Here is a 24,114-nt window from a genome sequence, read left to right as displayed (position 1 = left end):
TGATGGCAAACACCATTGCCCTATGTCAGCCAAGTTAGATTCTGAAATATCCACCATGTCTGTGATCTTGAAGTATACGATATAATCATGTCACAAAGTTGAGACCTAGGCTCTACCTAGAAGACATTTTATTTGACCAGCTGCGCAAACTGCATGTCAAACACCTGCCGATCCCCTGGAGCATCTGCCTGGGCGCCTGATAACGAAGGCGACCAAGTCACGAGACCCTGCAGTGAATATGCATCCCCATGTCATGTAAACAAGAAGTGTTGCTCAAAGGCCTGGTATTTCCTTCGCGTCTACACCCTTGTCCGCATCTTCAATGCCACTGCGGGCATTTTTAGCCAAACTCCTAAATCCATCTCCCACCGGTGCCGTCGGCCTCGCGTCAAACAACATGGATTCGGAGGAAAACAAGAGGTCTGCAGATAGAACCTGACGGTATAATGTTGAGCCACGGCTAACTTTGTATGAAGGCTCTACCGCACCCGACATGGAAGCGACTTCACCATCGTTTGCCAGGACCGGATCTATCCTGGTCATAGAAAGGTGATCTGTCCTCAGTCCCCCTACTTCGAGCACGCCTGTCGAAACATCAAGGAGGTACGTGCCGATCTTATTTCTTTCCTCACTGCCGACCCACCGACTGATTTGACTGACAAAAGCGTCTCAGGGAATGGACGGGGTGGTCGAACTGCATGATAAGCAACCTCACCTGGTAGAGGCAATGCTCGAGTATCTCTATCTCGGAGACTACAATGTGAAGACGTCCGGTTTGACTGTGCCTGATGTGCCTAACCAAAAAGTCGGCAACGAGCTGGCCCGCTCCTATCCAGGCATGGAGCTGATTTGTCCCGATCGAGAGACTTACACTCCCTGCTTCCATGCCATGATGCACGGTGAAGCCCTGCACTTTGGAATCCGCGAGCTGGAGGCCCTGGCGCTTATTCACTTCCGCGCCTCGTTCCTTAAGATTCGGGACCAGGAGGCATTCATGGCTGCCATTTTTCAGGCTTATCAGTCGCCCCCAAACTGTATGTGGAAAATCAGAGAGGTTGTGATCGAAATTGTCGTGAATAGCCTGGAGTTCTTGAGCCGCAAGAAGGGAGAGCCACAGATCTTGGATGACGTTGTTCTGGATTTTGTGCCTGAGTTCTGTCGCGATCTCTGCATTGCCGCCCTGAAAGTGAATCGCGATCTTGAGGAAATGAGCAGTCTATCTGACTGGAGAATCTGCAGACTCCAGGCTGAGACTCTGGCGCTGAAACTTGAGTTGGAGAAGATGAAGATCTCGGGTGGCAACGCGGACAGTGATTTGATCGAGTGATGCGAAGCGTCGTATCTTAACTCATGTTTCCTTGACTCTGTGCTATGAGACTGCAGCCATTTCAGCTATCTGTGGGGTAGCTTTGAATGTAACACATGTCCCCATATTATATCTATAGTATCGAACCGCGTCTCGGAACGTCGGGCATCTCGGAGATCGTCGCCACACCCCCCACCAGGCATTATTGGTTATCCCGTAGACTGTCCCTCCGTCGTCAGGGACAGGAGACTCCGAGGCCCGCGCTACCCGATGAGCAGCTTAAAAGCGCAGCTGTTCCTGCATCCATCTTACTAACTTCTAATTCTCTACACCCGACACCTGGCCATCCCAGCCATAACCACAACGAACCACCCGATAATCAAAATGTTCTACGAACCCGGCAAAACAGACCACGGTCTGCCTCATGATCCATTTAAGGTACCCTTCCCTCGCCTTCCCCCCTCCCACCCAACAAACACTAACACCACCAGTCCTGCGTCATCCCCCGCCCCATCGGCTGGATCAGCACCACCTCCACAAATGGGACCTCCAACCTCGCTCCGTACTCCCAATTCACCAACCTCACCTTCGACCCGCCCTACGTCCTCTTCAGCAGCAACCAAACCGTCGACGGTACCCGAAAAGACACCGTCGTCAACGCCGAATCCACCGGCCGATTCGTCTGGAACATGGCGACGTACGACCTGCGCGAGGCGATGAACATCACCGCGCAGCAGTTCCCGTACGGGGTGGACGAGTTCGAGGAGGCGGGGTTGAGCAAGGAGATGAGCAGGGTGCTGGATGGCGTGCCGATGGTCAAGGAGTCGCCCGTTAGGTTTGAGTGTGTGTATCATTCGACGATGCGGTTGCCTGGGAATCCGCCGATGGGGACGGTCGATGTCGTGGTCGGTCGGGTGGTGGGGGTGCATGTCGATGAGGGGGTGATTACGGATGGACTGCTGGATGTGAAGAAGATGAGGCCCATTGCCAGGTGTGGCTATTTTCAGTATGCCGTTGTGGAGAGTACGTTTGACATGGTTATTCCGGGCATGTCGGAGGATGTGTTGTATGGGTTGGAGGGGAGTGCGAGGAGGAATGGGGAGAGGGCGAGGAGGAATGAGGAGGGGCAGCTGGAGAAGCAGTTGGAGGGGGCTGAGGGGTTGTAAATAGGGTGTGGTTGGGTTTGCTTAGAGGGTAGATTGTGTAAGTGTATATATATGTATTCGATGGCTTAGGCTATCTAAAGTAGATATTGTGTCGAGAAATAGACATATAACCCGAGACTAGGAAACTGTCTCGATGGCCCTCTAGCCAGGAGGGTCCTGCTTTCTGTTTGGTATGCGATCTAGACTTCAGCTGCTTCACCCCCAGATCCGGAACGGGATCGAGGAATTGTAGCAGCCGGCATCCAGCCAGTCGCCGGGGATGTTCCCGACGGTCGTCCCATTGCCGAATTCCAGGATTGTCCCACCATCGGTGGAGTTGCCCAGGAAGGCTGGCCATCCCACAGTCTCGCCGACGGTCGACGAGTTCTTCAAGAACGCCAAAAAGTAGTCCTGCATGGTGGCAGAGGTGTCTACCTCCAGTTCCGAGATCTCTCCCACATCGAGAATGTATGTTTCGAAGATCATCAGCAGATCCGTCCAGTGGAATGCGCCCAGCCAGGGCACGGGGCTGATGTTGGTGAAGTTGCCTGCACCGGATCAGCATGGATCAAGCTGTCGTGTGAAGGGGGAAGTCACTCACCTGCCCAGTAATACCGATGGGTTACCAAGCCAATCGAAGCCCTCAGAGCGGAATCTGAAGCCGCTAGGCAATCCGACGCACCCCTTCTTCGATGTTGATCTCAGTAGTGTTTGCGCTGGGGAATTCTCTGGCAGTGTCAGACCGGATCGACGGCCCCGGAGCAACCTTGCGCTCGGCATATCGTTGCGCCTCGTCGGAGAAGATGTATCGCTCATCCGCTGCAAAATATCAGCATTGGGCTGTCCATAGGCCACGGGTGTACTCACGAATGTAGTTTGTGAAGGCAATTGACGGTGTGCTGTTGTAGCGGTTGATGTACTCCTCGATCTGCACCCACGAGACCTGGCGCATGCAGTTGAGCTCAGCCTCTGCATCATCCCCGTAGTTGCATCCAAGACCCTTCGCCACAATATCAAAGTCTTGGTAGACATCGGGTGTGGTCGTGAGGTTGATGGTCGCCGAGGCCCCTTGAGAGATGACTCCGAATTTGGCCGCAAAGGGATCCTCCGGCCATGCGAGCGTGTACAAGTGCGTCAGCAGGGCAACTTGGGACTGTCCCCAGAGCTGTACGGCAGTTAGACTATGAACAGGCTATGTGGCAGGGAACTGACCATGATATTGTCGGAATTGCCTCCGAAAGCTTCAATGTTCTCGGAAACCCACTCCACAGCAGCCCGGACATCCAGCAGCGTGAGGGAGGTCTCGTTCAAAGCCCGAGACTTGGGGTCTGAGAGTGTCAGCTCGAGGACCAGCAGTAGATAAAGAGTGGAAATCACAGACTTCCAAAGATATTGGACCGGTAATTAATGGTAACCACGATGTGTTCCTGGGAACGCGAAACCCATGCGGAAGGCAACTGAGACGGAATCTCGATGCCCCCTGTAATACCCCCTCCACCCGTGACAAACAAGGCAACCGGAAGCTGTGATGTCTTGGTGGCATAGGAGGGAGTCCAGACTGCCAGGGAGAGGCAGTCCTCGGCGGATGACCAGGCAGTGGACCCCTGATCGAGTTTCTCTCCAACACTAAGCAGCAGGTTTTCCGGTTCATATTCGTTCCAAAACGAAGAAGTCGAGGGGACATATTGGGGACATGCTAGCCAGAGACATGAGAAACATGAGGATGGAGGTTGGATTGGGGAAGCCTACCTGGGCCATAGAAGGTCGAGTCGTACTTCTTACTGGAGTTGTCCAGCCGCTGTGGAGGGAGCCATCGGAGGTCGGACATGGGAGGCTGGTGGGACACGCTAGGCGAGCGCAGGCGAAGGCCCGAGGAGAGCACTGACCTTAGCAAAGGGGACCCTCGAGAACTGGCGAACTCCTGGGTAGGTATCATTGAGCATGCCAACAAACGTCCCCGTCCGATTCTCGACCGTCAGATTCGACCAGTTGGACAGAGCCCGGGGCGCTTCCCAAGTGAGGTTCGCATAATAAGGCGCGTAGGTACCCAGGGCCACGCCTGCCAATCCCAGCCATCCCAGCCATCCCAATGCCGCCGCTTGAACCATGATGTCGGTTGAAGAGTTGCAGACTCGCTTGATGTTGTTCCCAGCCACAGATTATCAGCCATCTTATATAGCACCAACTGCGCGGGGGTACGGCGGACGATGCCGTCCTGCGGGGGTAACATGAGGGTCCAGGCGAGGTATCAATCACGCATCAAAGGTTATATTGGAGCCAGTGTCCGTGGCATGATGAGGAGAATGTGCCAACCAGGGCCCCCCGCGAAGGGTCTGCGGGGGAAAATCCGGGGATCCACCCCCACGCACCGCCAGTCCCGCTTCATCCCCGAGCGCGAGTAGTTGGAGTAGTTGGACAATCGGGAAATTAACGCCGAGGGAGAGGGACTTGGCTGCACCATCATGCCCGACCATTTCCGTCGGTCAATGCGGGGGGAACGGGGAGATAAACCCGGGCTACAGCCACCGATGATCGGGGACAAAATGGAAAACAGTCAGCAAACAAGCATCTACTATGATAGTGGACGGGGTATGGTTGAGCCGGAGAGCCATTAGCTTTCATGACTATCCCATCGGGGTGGGCGACATCCTGGGCCTTCATCGTCGTCATTCGCAGCCCCGATCTCGCGGTGGTTCGAATAGGCGACAGGGTCAGTGCGATCATCGAAGAAGATAGGTAAAGCCGATGCTTCCGTTAGGCATGCACCCCACAACACGCAGACACTCCAGGAACTTTGGTTGAAATCAAGATATAGATTGACACTGCACCACACTACTGCATACAGGCATGGTAAATAGGGTATATCGCATCCAACAACCTTTGGGGATACAAAGCACAGCACTGCTTTCCCACCAATATCCACTCCGATCCAACCCCATATCCGATCGTCATCGATTAGCGAGCGCAGTCTTCGGGCTCCAACCGAGAGATGGCCTAAGGTCCCGGGGGTCCCGGAGGGCCGGGGGGGCCGGGAGGGCCGTCGTCGCCGCCGCAGCAATCACAGCAGCACTCGCAGCATTCGAAGCAGCAGAGTCCGGCGCACCTAACCACGTTAGTCAGTACAGTTGCTGGGTCACCTTCTTGGGCCAGTGACGCTTACACTCCGCAGCAGACATCCTCTCCTTCACCACCACCACGGATCTGCACCTGCATCGACTCGCCCGCTCGCTATTCTGGTTAGTGTCTCCGTGAAGACCACAGATCAACGGGCCTCATACCGGCTGCTCAGTCACAACATCCTCCATCGACAGACGAGCCGGACTGGCGGGCTGCTGCATCGTCAGGGTCTCGGGATCCCACTTGCTCTCAGGGACAGCCGCCTCGGGAGAGGGCCGAAGCCACGCCATCAAGCCGTTACCAAACATCGTGACGCCTGAATCCGAACCGACAAGGACAAAGCGACGCGCGGATGTTCAGGAGAACAGGACGCGACGGGGATGGAGTCAGGGTCGCCCCTTAAAAGACCTGACCTGGCGATTGACGCCACTGCGCCAGCCGCCAGGGGCCGAGCCGCCGTCGCGACGGCCCACTTGGTTTCGGGCAAGCGAGAGTTGTTATCGACTCATCGAGGAAGAGGTTCCGGTCATTGGACCCTCGAGAATCCGGCTGCCTGACTAGTGACTCGATATTGGATGCTTCATTTCCAGCCGAGCGCAATGGTCAAACGTGAGCGTTCTGTCGTGGCATCGCATTCGGCTGGGTATGATACCGCCAGGGCGACATCATTGGCGTGTGTGTTCATAAGGGGTGGTTATTGAACGCCATTGGTTCCACGACTTATGACAGCTCGACAATGGATTGTTTTTGGCACGTTGTCAGTCGGTCGGTCAGTCAGTCGGTGTAACAATTCGTAATAATCGAAGCCACCGGGAGAGAGGGCTCGTATTCGGGCGGACTCCGAGGCACGAGACGAGATGATGAGGGAATCATCTAACAATGGCTTGGCATCGCATCGCCGATTGCCGATCGCTTCCTCATCACTCCTCAAGAACAGGTGGCTCCCCAGTGTATCTAGCCTGCCGTCTCTCATCACGCGGTCGGAACACACTGAGATCTGGATTTAGATTAGTGCCTTCCCCCTTCGCATCATCGTGGAGACACCGGATGGCAGCCTTGGTTCGTGGAGTGGGAGAGAAGGGGCGGTGGATTGAATCGGTCCACGCCGGCAAAAGTTTCTGCAGGCCACGCGAGGCTGCTGAGGCTAGGCAGAAAGATTCACGGAGTCTGGACGGACATGACTTATCTATAGTATGGCTAGCATGGATTCGGTCGGACTGACTTGCATGATGTCAGCAGTGACCTGCGAGCCTGTTTCCCTTGTCCGCTTCAACCCAACGTGAAGGCCAGAGCCAGAACCAGACTCAGAGCAGGCCAAGCTTTCCTGCAACTACGTCACCCGAAGCGTCTCGTGGGCCTGGATCCGGGGATGCGCATTCAGTGGGACAGCCAAGAGATCGGCTCGACCGGCCCGACTGGAGTGGCCACCCGCGCGCGATAAAATCCTTAAAAGGGGTGTTGACTGTTGATTAATATTGACGGACTTGTCGAATCTCTTCCTCCCTCGCGCATCCCCATCATGGTTGCGTTCAAGAGTCTCTGGCTCCTCCTGCTATTGCGGGGGGTCCTCCACGTGGGCGCCAAGAGCACCGATTCCACCACCGATTCCACTTCCACTTCCACCATCACCACCTCCTCCCCCTCCTCCGATCACTCCTCCACCTCCACTGCCTCCGAGTCTTCAACCGACACCAGCGCCCTCATCAGCGTCATCACAACCGAAACCGCCGTTGCCGCTCCCACCGGAAACTACATCAGCTACAGCACCACCATCACGGTCGCAACCGGCAAGAGCAACCAGACTACCTTCTCTACCATCACCGCGTCCGCGAACACCACTACCAATGGCACCATCACCACGACCTCGGGCGTTGAGCTCACTGGCACCCGCGGCACCTCCACCTCCACCGCGACGACCCCGGCCAATACCCAGCCTTGCAATGGCTACCCCGAGTTCTGCAGCCGCCAGTACTCGAACATCACCATGGTCACGGCCCACAACAGCCCCTTCGTGAAGAAGAACAACATTGCGTCCAACCAGGAATACCCGGTGAAGACGCAGCTCGAGGATGGAGTGCGCATGTGTAAGTGCCCTCTCCCCATCGGACTCTGCCCGCGCTGACCGTCCCCAGTGTCTTTCGAGGCCCACTACTACGAAGAGGAAATCTACCTCTGCCACACCTCCTGCGACCTCCTCAACATGGGAACGCTCGAAGCCTACCTCACCACCGTAACCGACTGGATGAAGGACAACCCCTACGACGTCGTCACCATCATGATTGTCAACTCTGACTACGTCAGCCCTGCCAACTTCACCGGCCCCATCGAGAACTCCGGCCTGATCGACTACGCCTACGAGCCCTGGAAAATTCCCATGAGTCTCGATGACTGGCCTACCCTCTCGGAGATGATCCTGAGCGGAAAGCGCGCTGTCGTGTTCATGGACTACCAGGCCAACCAAACCGCCTACCCCTACATCCTGGACGAGTTCACGCAGATGTGGGAAACGCCTTTCTCCCCCGTCAACGCCTCGTTCCCCTGCACCGCGCAGCGACCCCCCGGTATCACCGCCGCGGAGGCCGAGGATCGGATGTACATGATCAACCATAATCTGAACCTCGAGGTAATTTTCGAAGGGATCGACATCCTGATTCCGGATTCCGCGCAGATCAACGTGACGAATGCCGTGTCCGGGTACGGAAGTGTGGGCCTTATGGCGAACAACTGTCGATGTAAGTTCCATCTGCAGTCTACCAGCTTCCTAGGAAGTGTATAACAACATGCTAACCACTTCTTTTACAGCCAAGTGGGACCGCCCGCCTAATTTCCTGTTAGTGGACTACTACAATGACGGCAACGTCCAGGGGTCCGTTTTCGAGGTCGCAGCGCAGCTGAACAATGTCACTTACAACGGGAAGTGCTGTGGAGGCTCGTCGAGCGCGGCATCCCGCATTGTCGATGTCTCCTACACGTGGCTCTCGCTCTTCAGCGTCGTCGTCGTGGGCTGCGTCAGCTTTCTGGGCCTATGATATGAACACGTGATGACATAGAAGCATGATGTATATATAATCGATACGATAGAAGTACCTAAGCATTGCAGATGTGTGATGATTTTTTAATTGACTGGCGGTTATTCCATTTGATGTCTTTTTGTTGAGGTCAGTAAATAAGAATAGTACTGCTACAAGTAAAATTCCGATATAGCGAACTGAAGCGGTTCGCTGAGCCGGTTACTCGTATTCGGGGTTTACTGGTATTGTTACAAAGATCTTCGCTGTACTATCTTATAGCTCCGGTGGATCAACATCCAACACGTCAATTTTATCTCGTGTACAGCTTCCATGCTCCACAGCGATGAAGTACACATCACAACCACCTGGCATCCATCTCGATAATAGTACTTACCACACCGGATCATCTAACAATGCAACTAGCTCCAGACCTTAGTATCAACCAGGAAATACCATGCAAGGATACCAATCCTGCTATCTCTCCAGTATCCCTACAACCCAAAACCTGAAACCTACAAGACTACTGCTACCGATCGAAAGTCCTACCAGAACCATCCCGCCGAAACCCGTGCAGGCCACCCCAACGCACCTTCCCAGCTAGGCAGGCATCCCTCTCCCACCCCGCTCCTTCCTTGAGTGAATAACCCCCTCATATCGGATAAGAAGACGCGTCACGGCGACGCGTCCCCATTGGTCACACACTCAATGTGGATTTTCGCGATTCCTTTGACATCTCGACCGGACTGGGCTTCTGATTGGTTGGCACCGGGATCATATCAGATTGATTGTTTTTAGGGTTGGGGTCTGGGCTGGGCTGTGGGGATGAGTGTATTTGCTGGTGGGGTTATCTGATGGGGGTTTTGGGGGAACTCTGGTTCTTGGGTTGAGGAGGGGAGGTGGGTTGGTTATTGTCGGGGGTAGAGGGATGCTTTCGGTTGTTTGTTTCGATATAGCAGCCTATATATATGGATGTGGTCTTGGGAGGGGGGCTTCGGGTGGGTATCCTGGTAACTTCTTTGGGACTTGGTATCTGGAGGGGCATAGTTGTCTAATTCAGAGCTTCATGACTATCTTCAAGATATCGCTTTCTAGATAAACTTCAGAATAACATAGGGGCCCGGAGGCGTGCGTAGAGAGGGTCACAGTATAGTTCAGTAAAAGTCAAAGATAATAGCTTATTATTATTTATATATATTTAATAGTTTGCCATACTTACTGATTATTTTATAATAATTGTTAAACTGTTATCTACAGTAATAGTTAGATTATAGCTAGATTATATTACAGCTGTTTATAATTATAAAACAGTTATTTATTATTATTTATATATAATAATAATTACTAACAATACAACCTCACCCAAATCAGATAATTATATATAAATATTATTAAAGTTGAATATAATTCAGAAATTATTATATAATTATAATTTAATAAAAATAGTTCTATAATAAAATAGATTAGATACAGAAGATATCTATTACTTATAAATAGAAACTGTATTTTATAGATATATAATAAATATTAATTATAATTTCTAGATATTATCTGATATTTTATAGATATATAATAAATATTAATTATAATTTCTAGATATTATCTGATATTTTATAAATATATAATAAATATTAATTATAATTTCTAGAGATTATCTGATTATACTTCTTAAATAATAGTAAGATTCTTATATAAAATATTCTTAAAAGTAATATATAATTATATAAAAGTAGTAAAAAATCAGAATATAATAATTTATTATTTATATAAAATTAATATTTTATAAACAGTATACTAGATCTTGTCTAGTATTAATATTAATTAATATCTGTCTGTAAATATTATCTATATTAATTATAAATATTGACTTAATTTTACTTTGTAATTCTAATAATATCTATTTCTTAGAAAAATAATAAAAAAAAAGAATTATTATCTTATCTATATTTCTGTTTTATATTTAAGATTATAATAAAAAAAAAAAGAAGCATTCTGATTATATATAATATTTTATATTATAATTTATATATACTATTAAAGACTGGTATTTAATAAAATTTTTAGTAATAATTATCTGTGAATAACTGAAGAATAGAATATAGTTAGTATCTTAGAATAGAAGATATATAGAAATTAGCTATAAAAGTCTTTTATAGCTGTCTTTTTAAAAATAAAGAAATTATATCAGAAACAGAATTTAATCTGATAATAATAAAATAATTATATTTTATTATACTGATAAAAAAGTAAGATTAAATATTCTTACTAATATATTAAAAATAATATATTCAGTATATTCTGCTCAGAAAGCAAAGAATAAGATTATTTAATTAAATATATTATTATAACTTACAGATTAGTAATAAATTTATCTATAAGAATATATTTCTAAATTAGATATAAATAGAATATATATAGATTCTAAATAATCTTTAGTAGAATTAAATAATTATCTTATCAGAAACCCACAAGATTTAGATATAAAAAATAATAAAGCTAATCTAATCAGAAAAAATAAGTTATTAGCTAAGACAGTGAGGCGTGATCTATTTATCTCTTAAATATTTTTATATAGTATAATACTATCAGCAGCTGGCTATAATTTAGAATAGATATTTATCTATACTTCAACTTACTGGCTAGAATATTATAATTTATAAATAAATTATACTCAGCAGTAAATATATAAAAATAAAAGTTAGTATAAATAATTAATATCTTAAGATACTTAAATTATTTATCTTTATTATGTTTTTTATTATAATTATATAATAGTTTTTCTGTTTTATATTAATTAGATAACTGGCCAGTAAATATTATAAATATAGACTATAGATACTAAATATCTGTAGCTCTGAATTAGTTATAACTAAAGCTATAATTATTAAATACTAAAAAATTCAGTAGCTATAAGTAATTTTTATATTTATTAATATAAAAGACAATGCGCGGCTGATTAAAATAAAAATAATTATTAATATAATCTCTGTACAAGCACAGATCAGCTATATCTATAGTAAGAATATATTTTTAATATTTAAAAAAAGATATAATATAATATTTTTAATCTGCAGCAGAAATCTTAGATAAAATTAGTTAAGATAGATATATACTTAAAGAATAATAAATAAGAGAATAATCTCTTAATTAAGATCTGATAATATCCAGGTTTTTAGATATTTTAGAGAAGAAAAATAAAATTATTAAGCTGGCTAAATAATTTTTTACAAGACTATAGTAAAGTTAGAAATCTTTAAAAATATAAGAATTTTCTAAATATACTTCAGCAGATAATAGCCGATTTTTTTTTAATTAAAGTATAATATATTATATAGACAGTCTAAAATAATATTAAGAGTTGATATAATCTATTTAATTAGTAAAAATATAGATTATATTTCTATAGTATTAAAATATCTTTGCTGTTCTGGAATAGTAATCTTATAATTATTCTCAGTTTAATAATACTAATACTGAAAATAATATTAATTATAGAAAATAGTATTATATAATTACTGATATTATTTACTATATAGATAGTAGTATATTTAATATCTGATATCAGTATTATAGCTGAGTATATTATTATTTTTAGTTTATTATAATATATCTTTAATAAGAGCTATAACAGACATAGTAATAAGTACTTATTTTTTATAAATTATATTATAAAAATCTTTTATTATAGTCTTAAGATTAGTATAAATATTAGCAAGAATATTCTAAAAGAAGATTTTATAAGAATTTAGTATTATAATAAATAAGTTTATTAGATATCTTCGCCCGATATAGAACAAGCTGGCAGATATAAAATAGATTTTTTTTAATACTCTAAATATATTATAATAGGCTTTAAAATTATTAATAAAAAAAAGAAAAAATAGTAATATAATTTATAACTGGCAGGATAATTAGATAAAGTAGTTATATCTAAAGATCTTAAGCTCAAGTTCTGCTTGCAGGGAATATATTAAAGTATATAATCAAGCCTAATTATTATATAAATTTAGAATATAATAAATAAAAATAATATTCTCGGATAATATAATAGAGAAATAATAAATATAAATAAGCTGAAAATTAAAACAGCTACTAATTAATAATATAAGAATCTTAAATATTATATTCTTAATTAGTTAATAATTACTGTTAATATAAAAATCTATTAACTTAAGAAATCTATTATTTTTTTTTCTGATCTTAGCCAGCTGATGCGGTTTAAAAACAGACTAAATAGTATAAATAATCTAGTCTTGTATCTGTGAGCTAGACTATATATTTTTATTAATAAATATTATTCTGCTATACTAAAATAATATACTTAAATACTAGAGTTATAGCTGAGAGATAAATTAGATAAACTTGCTTGAAAAAAAAATATTCTTAGTATTTAAAAAGAAGATATACTAACTAAATATAGTAATCAGAGATAAGCTCTATATATATTAATACCAAAGCTTAATAGAATAATCAGAATACTCTGTTATTTTAAAATATAGTTTAATTAATCTTAAATCAGATAAAAAAATAAAATAGAATAAATATAATAGATTATAAATATACTATAGAAATATTACTTGTGCTGATAAATTTTTCTTATTAGATAATACTGAACTCTGAGTATTAAGATTAACTAGTATAGTATATATCTTTATTAATAGTATAGATAAAAAATTATATATATATCTCTTTAGAGTATCTATCTTTGTAGAAATAGATTGCAGCTCTTCAAGTAAAATTATTAAATATAATATCTTTATCAGTATTATATAATTAGCCTGTGAGATCTTGGTACTGAAAGTCTATAATTTAAGAATTATAGTAAACTTAAAGAAAGAATCTAAAAGATATTAATATTAGACTAGAATATTTTATAAAAGACTTTTATAGAATATTATTATCTTAATAATAAAAGAGATCTTGAGAGAGCAAGATCAGAAGATTTTTTAGTTTATTAAGAAAAAAGAAAATATTCTTATTATATATATTAAGAGAGAGTGTATTATTATTATATATAGATATATTAATATTACTATAACTGTTATTATTATTAAAATTACTGATATTATTAATATTTATTTTAGTATTAATATTACTGAGAGAATCAGTATTACTGCTAATATTTATATTAGTATTACTGCTTATATTTATTTTAGTATTACTATCTAAATTAATATTATAAATATATTTATAATAATTAATAGTTATCTCTGGTTCAGTATTATTACTAATAATCAGCTTTTAAATAAAAAGTTAAATATATTTCTTAAAAAGTATGGGAGTATATTATCTAACTATATAATCAGAATCAGACTTATATTATATTCTAATCTCTGATAGCTGGTCTTTCAAGAATAAGATATAATAAATAATATAATATTATTCTAGAAAGTATTTAGAAATAATAATATTTTAAAATAAAAAAAAATAGCTATCAGAAAAAAGCAGAAGATAGGGAATATATTTAGATATATCTTATAAATATTAATAAAACTCTAAGTAGCTATTAGAAAGAAGCAGAAGATAGAAAATATATTTAGATATATTTTATAGATATTAATAAAACTCTAAATAGTCTGTAGTACTGTAAGATAACAAAGATTATAAATAATATCTTATATTATTAAACACACTTATAATATTCTGATAAGTTTAATATATAAATAATATTTATCTATAGTAATAGATATATTAAATATAGAATAATAAATATTATATCTATTAATAGATTAAATCTTAATATTATAGCTGTGTTTTTGAATATATTTAATTAATTATAGTATTACTATAAGTATATATAGTAATATTAGTATAACTGAAAGTATCTAAGTAACTTTTTAGTATATATATTTAACTAATATAATTAAACTGTGAAGATATATAATAATATTATTATAAGCTTAGTTTAACTACTACTAGTATTAGTACTACTACTTAGTACTATAGTACTCTTAAGTATTTTATTACTAGAAATACTTATTTATTATTAGTACTAGTAGTAGTCAGTACTAGTAAGTACTTACTACTAGTAGTATTAAGAAGAATTAAATATTAAGAGACTAGATAGTACTATTATTTAATATTACTAGAAAGATTTTATAAATATTTTTTACAGAACTCTTTATTATAATTATATTACTGAATAATAATAATAGTATAGCTCTGATAATTATAATAAAAAAAATTAATCTTTTTTTATTATTAACTTAGAAATTACTATTCTGCTACTCTGTTTTATTGTTTATATAAAATATATTTTTAAAATAACTGTCTGAATAGCTTCTTTCTTATATTATTATTAATATTATTTACTATAATTCTCTAAATAGTTTTATTTTTATATTATTATTAATATTATTTACTGCAGCTCTGTAGAGCTCTATTAAGAGAGAGCTGTCTAGAGTTATATAAAAGCTGTTTCTCTCTTCTCTTTTTTTTTTTTTTTTTTTTCTCTATTTTCTCTCTATTTTCTTTCTCTTCTTAATCTTACTTTTCTTTATAAAGATCTATTAGTATTATTATATTTTTAATCAGTCTCTTTGCTACTACTGTTTTAATTAGCTGTTATATTTATTACTATATCCGCCGCCATGCCCGCTGGTCTTATAATTATTATTATTATTATAATTATTTTTATTCTGGCTGGTGTGATTTTTTATAAAAAGAAGTCTGTTTTTTTTATTGCGGAAAATATTTTAAAACTTCTGAATTTCTTAATTAAAGTACTAAAGAAAGTTTTTGTAATTCTGAAGATAATTAAAAAGATTATTAATATTATAGTAGAAATTCTGAAGATATATAATAAAATAAAAAAGATACAGAAGATAATTTAAGTCTAATAAAAATTTTAAATAAATTTATATCTCTCTGAGTATATAATTAATATATAACTGATATATAGCCAGTACTATTTTATTATTAATATATTAGAATATTTTAAGAAAATTATTATTATTAGAAATATAGAATAAGCCAGGCCAGGAGAATATAATTTAATAAATTATTTAAATAATAATATTATTAAAATCTAAATTTTTATAAAGTTATTAACTACAAAACAGCCAGATATATTTTATTATTTAATATATTCTTGAATATTATATTATATATATATTTTAATTCTGGGCTAATTATTTTTTTTTTTTTATTTTATAATTATCTTGCGGCTCTGATCTAATATTACTATTTTTATTCTTTCTATTCTGTATATATAGAATACTATAATTCTTATTTTTATATCTATTCTTACTTTTGTTCTTATATTTATTCTTACTTATATACTTACTTCTATTATTATTATTATCTGTATTCTTTTTTTGATACTGTTATCTCTGATTATTAGTAATAAATAATACTGCAGCTGCTTTATTTAGATTCTGACTTATTTAATATTATTCTGATAAATAAGATATAGTGATATATATTTTATTATTACTTGAATCTAATATATTAGAATTATCTAGAAGAAAATATTTCTTCTAATATACTGTAGTAGAATTATTTTCTGAAAGTTTATTAATATTAATTTTTTATTAATTATAATATATTCTAAATACAGGCTTTAATTACTGAGAGAAGTCTTTAATATTAAGCTTATCTTAAAATTGCTTATATATATATAAATTATTAAATATATACAGCACAGTATAGCGATTCTATTTATTATATATTCTAAGCTTTGAGTAATATATAAAGTCCTGCTTAGTAAGACTGATAAAATAGATTATAATTATTAACTAGATTATAATATCTAATCTTAATTAATATTATTTGTAAAAGTCTTTTATTAATTTTTTTACTTATATTTTAATCAGTTTTGATTTAGAGTAGAGTAGTTATTAATAGATATTATCTGCTGAGTCTAAGAAAAAATATTAAATATCTAGCTAAGTTTAAACTAGCTAGCTATAGTCTAATTTATAAGAATAAAATTTATTAAGATATAAATTTTATATATCTGCTGAGATATAAATATCAGAATCTAATTATTAAATTTTCTTAGTATTAGATTTAGAGATTTATTTTTTTAAATTTTATATAAGTCCCGGATACGGGTTACTATATTTTTATATATATTCTGAATAATAAAGAGGCCTGAAAATATTTGCTTAATTAATTAAGTTATTTTTTTATTATTTAATATAATAATAAACTGCTGTTATATATAAAGAATCAACTGCTTAAATATCTTATTATTTAATTATAAGATTTTAATTTAATTAGATAAGAGAATAAAAATAGCTGATATTAGTTGATTAGATAGTATATTTTTATTAATCTTATTATTATTAATATATATTAACTCTTGTGAAGACCGCTGGTATAAGTAAGAATTCTTATTTTTATTATTAATAATATTCTAACTAGCAGGATTAGACTTCTGCCCGCTGAAAGAAAAAATTAGTATAGAGATTTTTTATAATTTTACTAATAGCTGTGATATATTATTTAATATAACTGCCGGAGCAGCAGGATCTTTAAACTAAGATAAACTATTTAAATCTTAATTCTGAGAGAATAAGAAATTTTATATATTTATATTCTAATCTAATATCTGCTGCAGAGAAGACTAATCTTAAAATAATAAATTTATTATAATCTCTGTTCTAATAGTTTTTACTGCCCGCTTGAAATTAGTCTCTGAGAATAATATTCTCTTTAAAGATTATAATAATTAATAATATAATTTAAAAATATTCTAGAGATACTACTTATTCTAGAATAATAGATATTTTTAGTATCTCTTATATAATCTCTGATATAGGGAAGATCCGAGTGAACTAGAGATAAGATAGATACTAAGTAAGTATTAGCTAATATAATATATTTAAAATAATTATATATTTATTAATCTCTGTTATTAAGAATTTATAGTATTATATATCTAATATAATTATAATAATAATATTATAAGAATAAAACTGTCTAGCAGATACTTTTATATAATAAAAATAAAAAAAGAATAAGAAATATATCAGAGTATTTTATATTATAAATAAATAGCTGTTATTAGAATCTATAATTTTATATTATAATATATCTATTTATATAGATATATATCTATGTTACTCTTTTATTATATTATATATTTTCTTAGTAAGTTTTTATATTATTACTAATCTTTTTTTTTGCTGATTATATTTTCTTTAATATTTGCTAGTTTTTTATATCTCTTATTTAGTTTATTTTATAATTATTAATTAATTATCTGCAGAAGTTTTTTACAGTAATAATAATAATCTTATTTCTTGCAGAAAGAATAGTTATCACAAGAATTATATTTAGTTTTTTTAGAAGAATAAGCTTAAGTAGAATAATATTATAATATATATTCTATACTAATATATAATTTTGATTGAGAGTATATAATATAATATTCAAGTAATTAATAATATAAGATTATTTTTATACTTAGAATAAGTATATTCTGCAAAAGTCTTTTACTAAATATTTTATATTATTATTAGTAGAATTAAAATAATTAATAGTTAAAAACTGTGAAAAGTTTAGTTATTCTTTATAAAATTATATAAAATCTTATATATTATCTGTTTTATTATTAATTTAGTATTTATAATATTATTTTTCTAGAGCTTTTTATTATTGCTTAGTGCTACTAGTTTTTTATTCTATATAATTTATTCTTTTATTAAAAATCCAGCTTTAGAATTATCAAGCGCGGGGATTAGTCTGATATATATTATTATAATAAGATCTGGCAATACTTTCTGCATGCTTCTTTTTATTAGATAGATATTAAATATTTTAGATATATAATATTTATATATAAAAACTATATAAGTTTGGCTCACGCGCAGTGTCTGTTCCACGGACTAGTTCTTTATAATTTTTAAGATAGCTAAAGAAAATAGATAAAGATTATAATAGAGATTCTGTAAGTTTAGATTAGCTGAACTGATTAAGTAACTTATTATTAATATTATATATTTATCAGAATCTTGAGTAAATAATTTTATAATAATTAATCTTTTTCTGATAGTTAATCTAGTATAAATAATAGTATAATTAATATTGATTTTTATTAGAATAGCGGAAATATATATCTTCTTATTAAAAAAATAAATCTAGATAAGAGATTTTTTCTGCTTTAGAAATATCTAGTCTTAAATAATTAATAATATAGCTTATATCTTAAAAATATCCCGCAGCAGTTATTCAAGATCTTTAATATTAAATTATATTATATTTTTATTACTATTACTGAGTAAGATCTTAATATAATAATACTCTTTAATTTATATATAAAAGTCTTTTATAATATTCTTCTTTATTAAAATCTTTGTCTTCAGATTTGGATATATACAGATTATTTATTTATATTATCTGATTATATTGAGAAATTTTATAATAGTAGAAGCAGGCAGGCTGCTTTTTATATTAATAAAGTCTAATTATAATAATTTTATAATTAACTTGCGGAGCCAGCTTATGTGCTAGTATATATAATTTAATTTCTTTCTATTTATAATAAAGATATTTTGCTAATTTATAGCTTTATAAATCTAATATACTACAAACTCTTCCGGTTTAAAACTTGGGATTAATATTTTCTTAAAAATAGAGAAAATATCAGCTTTAATCTTATTAATAAATTTAATTAATAAAACAGAGCCCTGTATTTAACAAATTATAAATTATTATAGTATCTTTTTTAAGTAATAAGAAATAATATTTATATTCTGTATCTTTTTATTAAGAATATATTTAATAATAAACTTTTGACTACAGAGCAACTGCTTATTCTTTATCTTAGAAAAGATCTTAATAATCTAGTATATATAGTTATTAATAAATATTATTTTTACAGCAGGATTTAAGTATAAAAGAAGTCTGATATATCTTAAAAAATTATATATATTATTATAGAAAAGTATGGCGATTAATAGAATATAGAACCTGGTATATAATTATATATAAATAAATAAAATATTTAATTTTTTATTTTAAAATATATATACTTTATTAAACACAGCAACTTTAAAATATTTATTTAGATTATTAGAAAAGTCTAGAGATATATATAGATTAATAAAATTATATAGCTTTTTTTTATTATTATATTAAGCTTTTACTGCTTAAGAGCCATGGCGTGTCTTTTATATCTGATATAAGATTATTATAATAATATATATACTTTCGAGTCTGTCTTTAAAAATCTTATACTTTTTTATCAGCTTGTCTTTAATATAGCTTTCTATCTGACGGCAGGTATTATTATAATAGAGTAATATCTAAAATTTCTTAATTATTAATATTATCTTATTTATTTACTAATTAATAAAATAAAGTAGAATAATAATAATTATAGAATAATTCTCTGAAGACTCTGTCTTATCTTACTTAGCTATAGTATATTTATATTTAAATTTATTTAATTATTATATTATATCAGCTGCAAAAGTCTTCTGCTGATCTCTGAAAGAATATTTATATATAAAAAAAATATAATAGTCTTTTAAGTCTTATTAATATTAATAATATTAATAATAATAACACCACGCAGTAAATTAAGTCTTATAATTTTAATTATATAATTAATATAAATCAGCTATTAAAATTTCAGCTCTTGCCTGTGCTGTATATTTTTTATTTAAAGATTTATTTTATTAATAATATCCAGGTTTCTGCAGATCTTTTTATAATTATTAAATTAATACTTCTAAATATCTAGTCACTTTTTATATATTAAAATTTTCTTATAATTTTCTAATATTAATTAGATAAATAGATTATTTATATCTATATTAATATTAAATAATTACTAAAGATTCTCTGCAGTTTGATATATATTTAATTTAAAAATATAATTATCCAGTATTTTTCTTATATCTACTGCTTTCTTAATATACTTGGATTTTCTTAATATAATATTATTAATATTATTAATTTTTATACTTTCAGTATTCTCAGCAGTCGCGATTATCTTCTCTGTCTATATTATAATTTAAGAATCTGATAACTGCAGAATAGCTTTTATATAAATATAAATCTAAAATAAATCTTTAAGATTAAAGATCTCTGACTGCTGTTTAAGAATTAATCTTTATTAATTACTTAATAACTTATACTCCCAGACTTAGATTTATAATTACTGTGTTCTCAACAGACCCGGGAACTTATCTTTAATTATATCTATAAATAATAATAGTAATAATTTTTTATCTAACTCTGATTTTTATATTTTTTTTAAATCTATCTTATTTTTAGCTGTAAAATCAGTCTCTGTCTTGGCTGCTTATTATATTCTAGTATTATATATTTTAATAGATTTATACTCTATTATTTTTTTTAATTACTAGAGTTAGTTATAAAAGCTTTTTCTAGAATATTTCTAAATTCTTATTTAATAGAATCTCTTTAAAAATTATCTTTTTACTACTTAGCTTATTTATTTATAACAGATTATATATCTGTATAAGAATATTCTTTAAAATTTATATTATTATATTTATAATATTCTTAGAAAGATTCTTTTAAAAAAATACTCTTTTCTATCTATATATATTTTCTGATTTTATATTATAAATAAAATATATAAGATGTTTATTAAAATTTTATCTGATTTTTTTAATATAATAACAGCTATATTTTATAATATTCTATATTTTTTTTTTAATTATTAGCTTCTAAATCTAAATCAGTCCGGCTCTGCGCTTCTGCTTAGTAGTCAGATTTTTTATTAGATAATCTTAAAGTTCTAGCCAGTATAATTTAATTAAGTCTAATATTAATTACTCTTTTTAATTATTTTTAAAATTAAGTTTCAGTAACTTCAGTAGTTTTTTTTTATTTTTTTTAATTAGCTTCTATTAGAGTGGCTTAACCTGACCGTTATACCTTAACCTTAACCTGGCCATAACCTGGCGGTCAGGTTAAGGTATAAAAAATTTTTAACCGTACGGTTAAGGTCAGGTTAAGGTACAACCGTCACTATAACCGTTTATACCTGCCGGTCAGGAAGGTCAGGTATAGCAGGTAGGTTAATAACCGCAGGTTAATTCGTAATATATACATCCTTCTTACATAGATAATATACAAAGTGTAATATATATTTAATTACAGTATAGACATAGTAATATTCTTTAGATATAGCCTACTGCTCGACCTGCTCAACCGGTCGCCTTAAGAGGTATACTACACTCTGGAAAAGGCTTTTACAGAACCTAGTATAGAAGAAATAAGAAAAGATACAGAATATTTATTCTTTATACTGTCCGGGACGGTGATCATGATGGCGTAGGAATTGTAAAGGCCGGGTCTCTATCTCTACCTGAGTACGTGTGATAGTCGAAGACTCAGGTAAGGCTAGTTCTCCTAATTCTGATAATAACCCATCCTCTGGGTCATCTTCAAGATCATCTATATCCTCATTCTCACTAATATAGAAGGTAGTAATCACCTCATCCTCCTCTTGCTCCTTGGGTGTAAAGATGATCGAATCTGGATTGAGATCATCAAGCATATCCTGATACTCCTCACTTATAGTAAAACAATCGATACACATTTGAAGCATAACTGCTTCAATTATATCAGGATCGAGACGGCTCCGGCGATAGTGGCAGATATCTCGAGAACTGTTGAAAAGACGTTCAACACTGACACCATTGGTTGCGACCGAGAGGAAATCTCTAGCTATCTGGTAGAGAATAGGAAACTGATCACGGCGGGACTTCCAGTAAGCAAGAATATCAGTATGCCCTGTAGTACCTGGAATCGTATTAGTTCGATCGAAGATGTCTTAAGAAGCTACATACCTTCAATATCTAGATATGCCTTAAGTTCTTCGCACGTCTCGACGAGAGCTGGATATGGGACAATCTTCCGATTCTTCGCGACGCGTGTAATCTCGAGATTTGGGGGAGGAGGAAAGATCTGACTTGAGAAGCTTATCTCAGTTTGGGCATTATCATGGTTTGTAAAGGTCTGAGAAACGGAAGAAGAAGGCTCGATAGTATTCTCTGAAAATAAACCAGATGACTGCAATTGACTCATGATTCTGAAGCTGTTCTGCAAATAATAGATATAGAAAGATAGAAGCAGAAAACTCTGCAAAGGCAGTTTGTTTTGCTTCAAGACACGACTTCGCGTAAATGTGATCTATCATATTTTAACATGCAGCTGAGGCGCCCGCCGTATCTTATTCATTTCAGTAGGCCTAGCAACCAGGAATTCATATCTGGAGCCCAGAGTTATAGAATAGTCCCTTCTCTTAAACAGAGCTGCTTAAGGCATAATAGACTAGGGTAGAAAGTAGATATTCATAGGAGAGGTCTGCAAAAGGCTTTTACAGGATCTTCTATAAGAGCTGTAGTATCACAGTGCAGACCTAGTGTACCCTGTTTACCTGTTCTACCCGTTCGACCTGTTTGACCTGTTTGACCTGTTTGACCTGTTTGACCCGCTCTACCCCAACAACCCGACTGTCCGCAACCTCCTTAACTGCCTGCCAGTTCCTGATCCTGTTGGTAGCTCTTCGAGCTACATCTTGTCTATGAACCTGAGGATAGCCTGACCCAGGGGAAATAGTAGAATAGAAGCAGTATATTTATTCCCAGTATTCTAATTAGTAGTTAATATATGGTTTTTCTAGTGTTCTATGATATGATTAAGGTGTACGGCTAAAACGGAGCGGTAATTATATATCTTTACACATGTTTCTCGCTGTAAGAACAATAATTTTATAAAAAGCTGAATTTTATCAACACAACTAGGATTTCCTTATTATTTCCGATGAATAGTGATAAAGAAGATACTAATTTCTTTCTCAGTTATATTTTTTTAATCTAAAAAGCTTCTTTTTATATACTTTTAGGCGACGGTGAAGATGGCCAGGTTAATAACCGTTTAACCTGGGTATACCTTAACCGTGCTAGAGCTTAAAAAGGTATAGCGGGTAGGTCTTGGCGCCAAGAACGGTTAAGACGGTTAACCGCCCGGTTTTTAGCTATACCGCGGTCAGGTATAAAAATTTCCTTAACCTGACCATAACCTGGCGGTTAGGTATAAAAATTCCAATTAACCTGACCTGACCTGGCCGTTAGCCACTCTAGCTTCTATACTGCTATTATCTCTGCTGTATTATTATTTATAAAAAAGAATTCTAAGCTATATTTATTATCTATTTTTTCTATATTAATATTATTTTTTTATATTATCTGCAAAAGTATTTCAGCTTATCTCTTAATTAATAAATAATTATTTCTTTAAGTATTTTAGATATTTCTGCTATTTTAATACTAATAGTCTTCTTTATAATAGTCTAGTTATAAAGAAGAAGTATAAAGAAGAGAGATAGTAAAAAATTAAGAAAGAGAGAGAAAGAAAGTAATAGAAATAACTTAAGAGAATAATATAGAAAAGAGAAAGAGTGAGAAAATAAGAAGAAAGAAAGATATAATATATATAAGAAGAGAGTGAAATAATAGTAAATTAATAGTAAATTAATAATAAATTAATAATAAAATAACAGTAATTCAGTAAATAATCTGTGAAGAACTTATTTATTATAAAAAAAAAA

The 24,114-nt window shown here is 34.8% G+C and overlaps 6 protein-coding genes across 6 annotated transcripts; 4 read left to right on the top strand and 2 right to left on the bottom strand.

The window, feature by feature from the left end:
* Positions 1-477: 477 nt before the first annotated feature.
* On the top strand, positions 478-1,186 carry BO70DRAFT_258066 (BTB/POZ domain-containing protein; the record flags this gene model as incomplete). Its single annotated transcript, XM_025538875.1, has 2 exons — positions 478-603; positions 674-1,186. Coding segments are annotated over 2 exons (639 nt in total), but the record flags the coding sequence as incomplete, so codon positions are not given.
* Positions 1,187-1,638: 452 nt separating this feature from the next.
* BO70DRAFT_319030 (flavin reductase family protein) lies at positions 1,639-2,424 on the top strand (the record flags this gene model as incomplete). The annotated part of the gene is made up of 2 exons (XM_025540431.1): positions 1,639-1,744; positions 1,798-2,424. Coding segments are annotated over exons 1-2 (681 nt in total), but the record flags the coding sequence as incomplete, so codon positions are not given.
* Positions 2,425-2,667: 243 nt separating this feature from the next.
* Positions 2,668-4,559, bottom strand: BO70DRAFT_431002 (alpha/beta-hydrolase; the record flags this gene model as incomplete). The annotated part of the gene is made up of 7 exons (XM_025548201.1): positions 2,668-2,999; positions 3,130-3,270; positions 3,319-3,616; positions 3,664-3,779; positions 3,833-4,147; positions 4,201-4,285; positions 4,338-4,559. 7 exons carry the CDS (start codon positions 4,557-4,559, stop codon positions 2,668-2,670), a joined length of 1,509 nt encoding a protein of 502 aa, XP_025397132.1.
* A 709-nt stretch (positions 4,560-5,268) lies between these two features.
* Positions 5,269-6,110, bottom strand: BO70DRAFT_364100 (uncharacterized protein). Its single transcript, XM_025543729.1, has 3 exons — positions 5,730-6,110; positions 5,612-5,679; positions 5,269-5,554 (listed from the first exon to the last, which is right to left on the bottom strand). Exons 1-3 carry the CDS (start codon positions 5,874-5,876, stop codon positions 5,446-5,448), a joined length of 324 nt encoding a protein of 107 aa, XP_025397131.1. The 5' UTR covers positions 5,877-6,110; the 3' UTR covers positions 5,269-5,445.
* A 703-nt stretch (positions 6,111-6,813) lies between these two features.
* On the top strand, positions 6,814-8,692 carry BO70DRAFT_319027 (PI-PLC domain-containing protein). The gene is made up of 3 exons (XM_025540430.1): positions 6,814-7,652; positions 7,701-8,300; positions 8,371-8,692. Exons 1-3 carry the CDS (start codon positions 7,088-7,090, stop codon positions 8,595-8,597), a joined length of 1,392 nt encoding a protein of 463 aa, XP_025397130.1. The 5' UTR covers positions 6,814-7,087; the 3' UTR covers positions 8,598-8,692.
* Positions 8,693-15,166: 6,474 nt separating this feature from the next.
* On the top strand, positions 15,167-23,109 carry BO70DRAFT_398418 (uncharacterized protein; the record flags this gene model as incomplete). The annotated part of the gene is made up of 2 exons (XM_025546779.1): positions 15,167-15,176; positions 22,922-23,109. The coding sequence occupies 2 exons, from the start codon at positions 15,167-15,169 to the stop codon at positions 23,107-23,109; spliced, it is 198 nt and encodes a 65-aa protein (XP_025397129.1).
* Between the last annotated feature and the right edge of the window lie 1,005 nt (positions 23,110-24,114).

This window comes from Aspergillus heteromorphus (genome assembly GCF_003184545.1).
Source record: "Aspergillus heteromorphus CBS 117.55 chromosome Unknown BO70scaffold_22, whole genome shotgun sequence".
Classification (NCBI taxonomy): domain Eukaryota; kingdom Fungi; phylum Ascomycota; class Eurotiomycetes; order Eurotiales; family Aspergillaceae; genus Aspergillus; species Aspergillus heteromorphus.
Note: the sequence above shows the minus strand (reverse complement) of the source record. Positions and strands in the feature narration are given on the sequence as shown.

Excerpts from the sequence above, each read along its gene's own strand:
- BO70DRAFT_319027 (XM_025540430.1), top strand. The coding sequence starts at position 7,088 with ATGGTTGCGTTCAAGAGTCTCTGGCTCCTCCTGCTATTGCGGGGGGTC. Across the intron at positions 7,653-7,700 it reads CGAGGATGGAGTGCGCATGT|TGTCTTTCGAGGCCCACTAC; the intron begins GTAAGTGCCCTC and ends GACCGTCCCCAG. Across the intron at positions 8,301-8,370 it reads TATGGCGAACAACTGTCGAT|CCAAGTGGGACCGCCCGCCT; the intron begins GTAAGTTCCATC and ends CTTCTTTTACAG.
- BO70DRAFT_364100 (XM_025543729.1), bottom strand. The coding sequence starts at position 5,876 with ATGTTTGGTAACGGCTTGATGGCGTGGCTTCGGCCCTCTCCCGAGGCG. Across the intron at positions 5,680-5,729 it reads ATGTTGTGACTGAGCAGCCG|CGAGCGGGCGAGTCGATGCA; the intron begins GTATGAGGCCCG and ends TAACCAGAATAG. Across the intron at positions 5,555-5,611 it reads GAGGATGTCTGCTGCGGAGT|GTGCGCCGGACTCTGCTGCT; the intron begins GTAAGCGTCACT and ends TAACGTGGTTAG.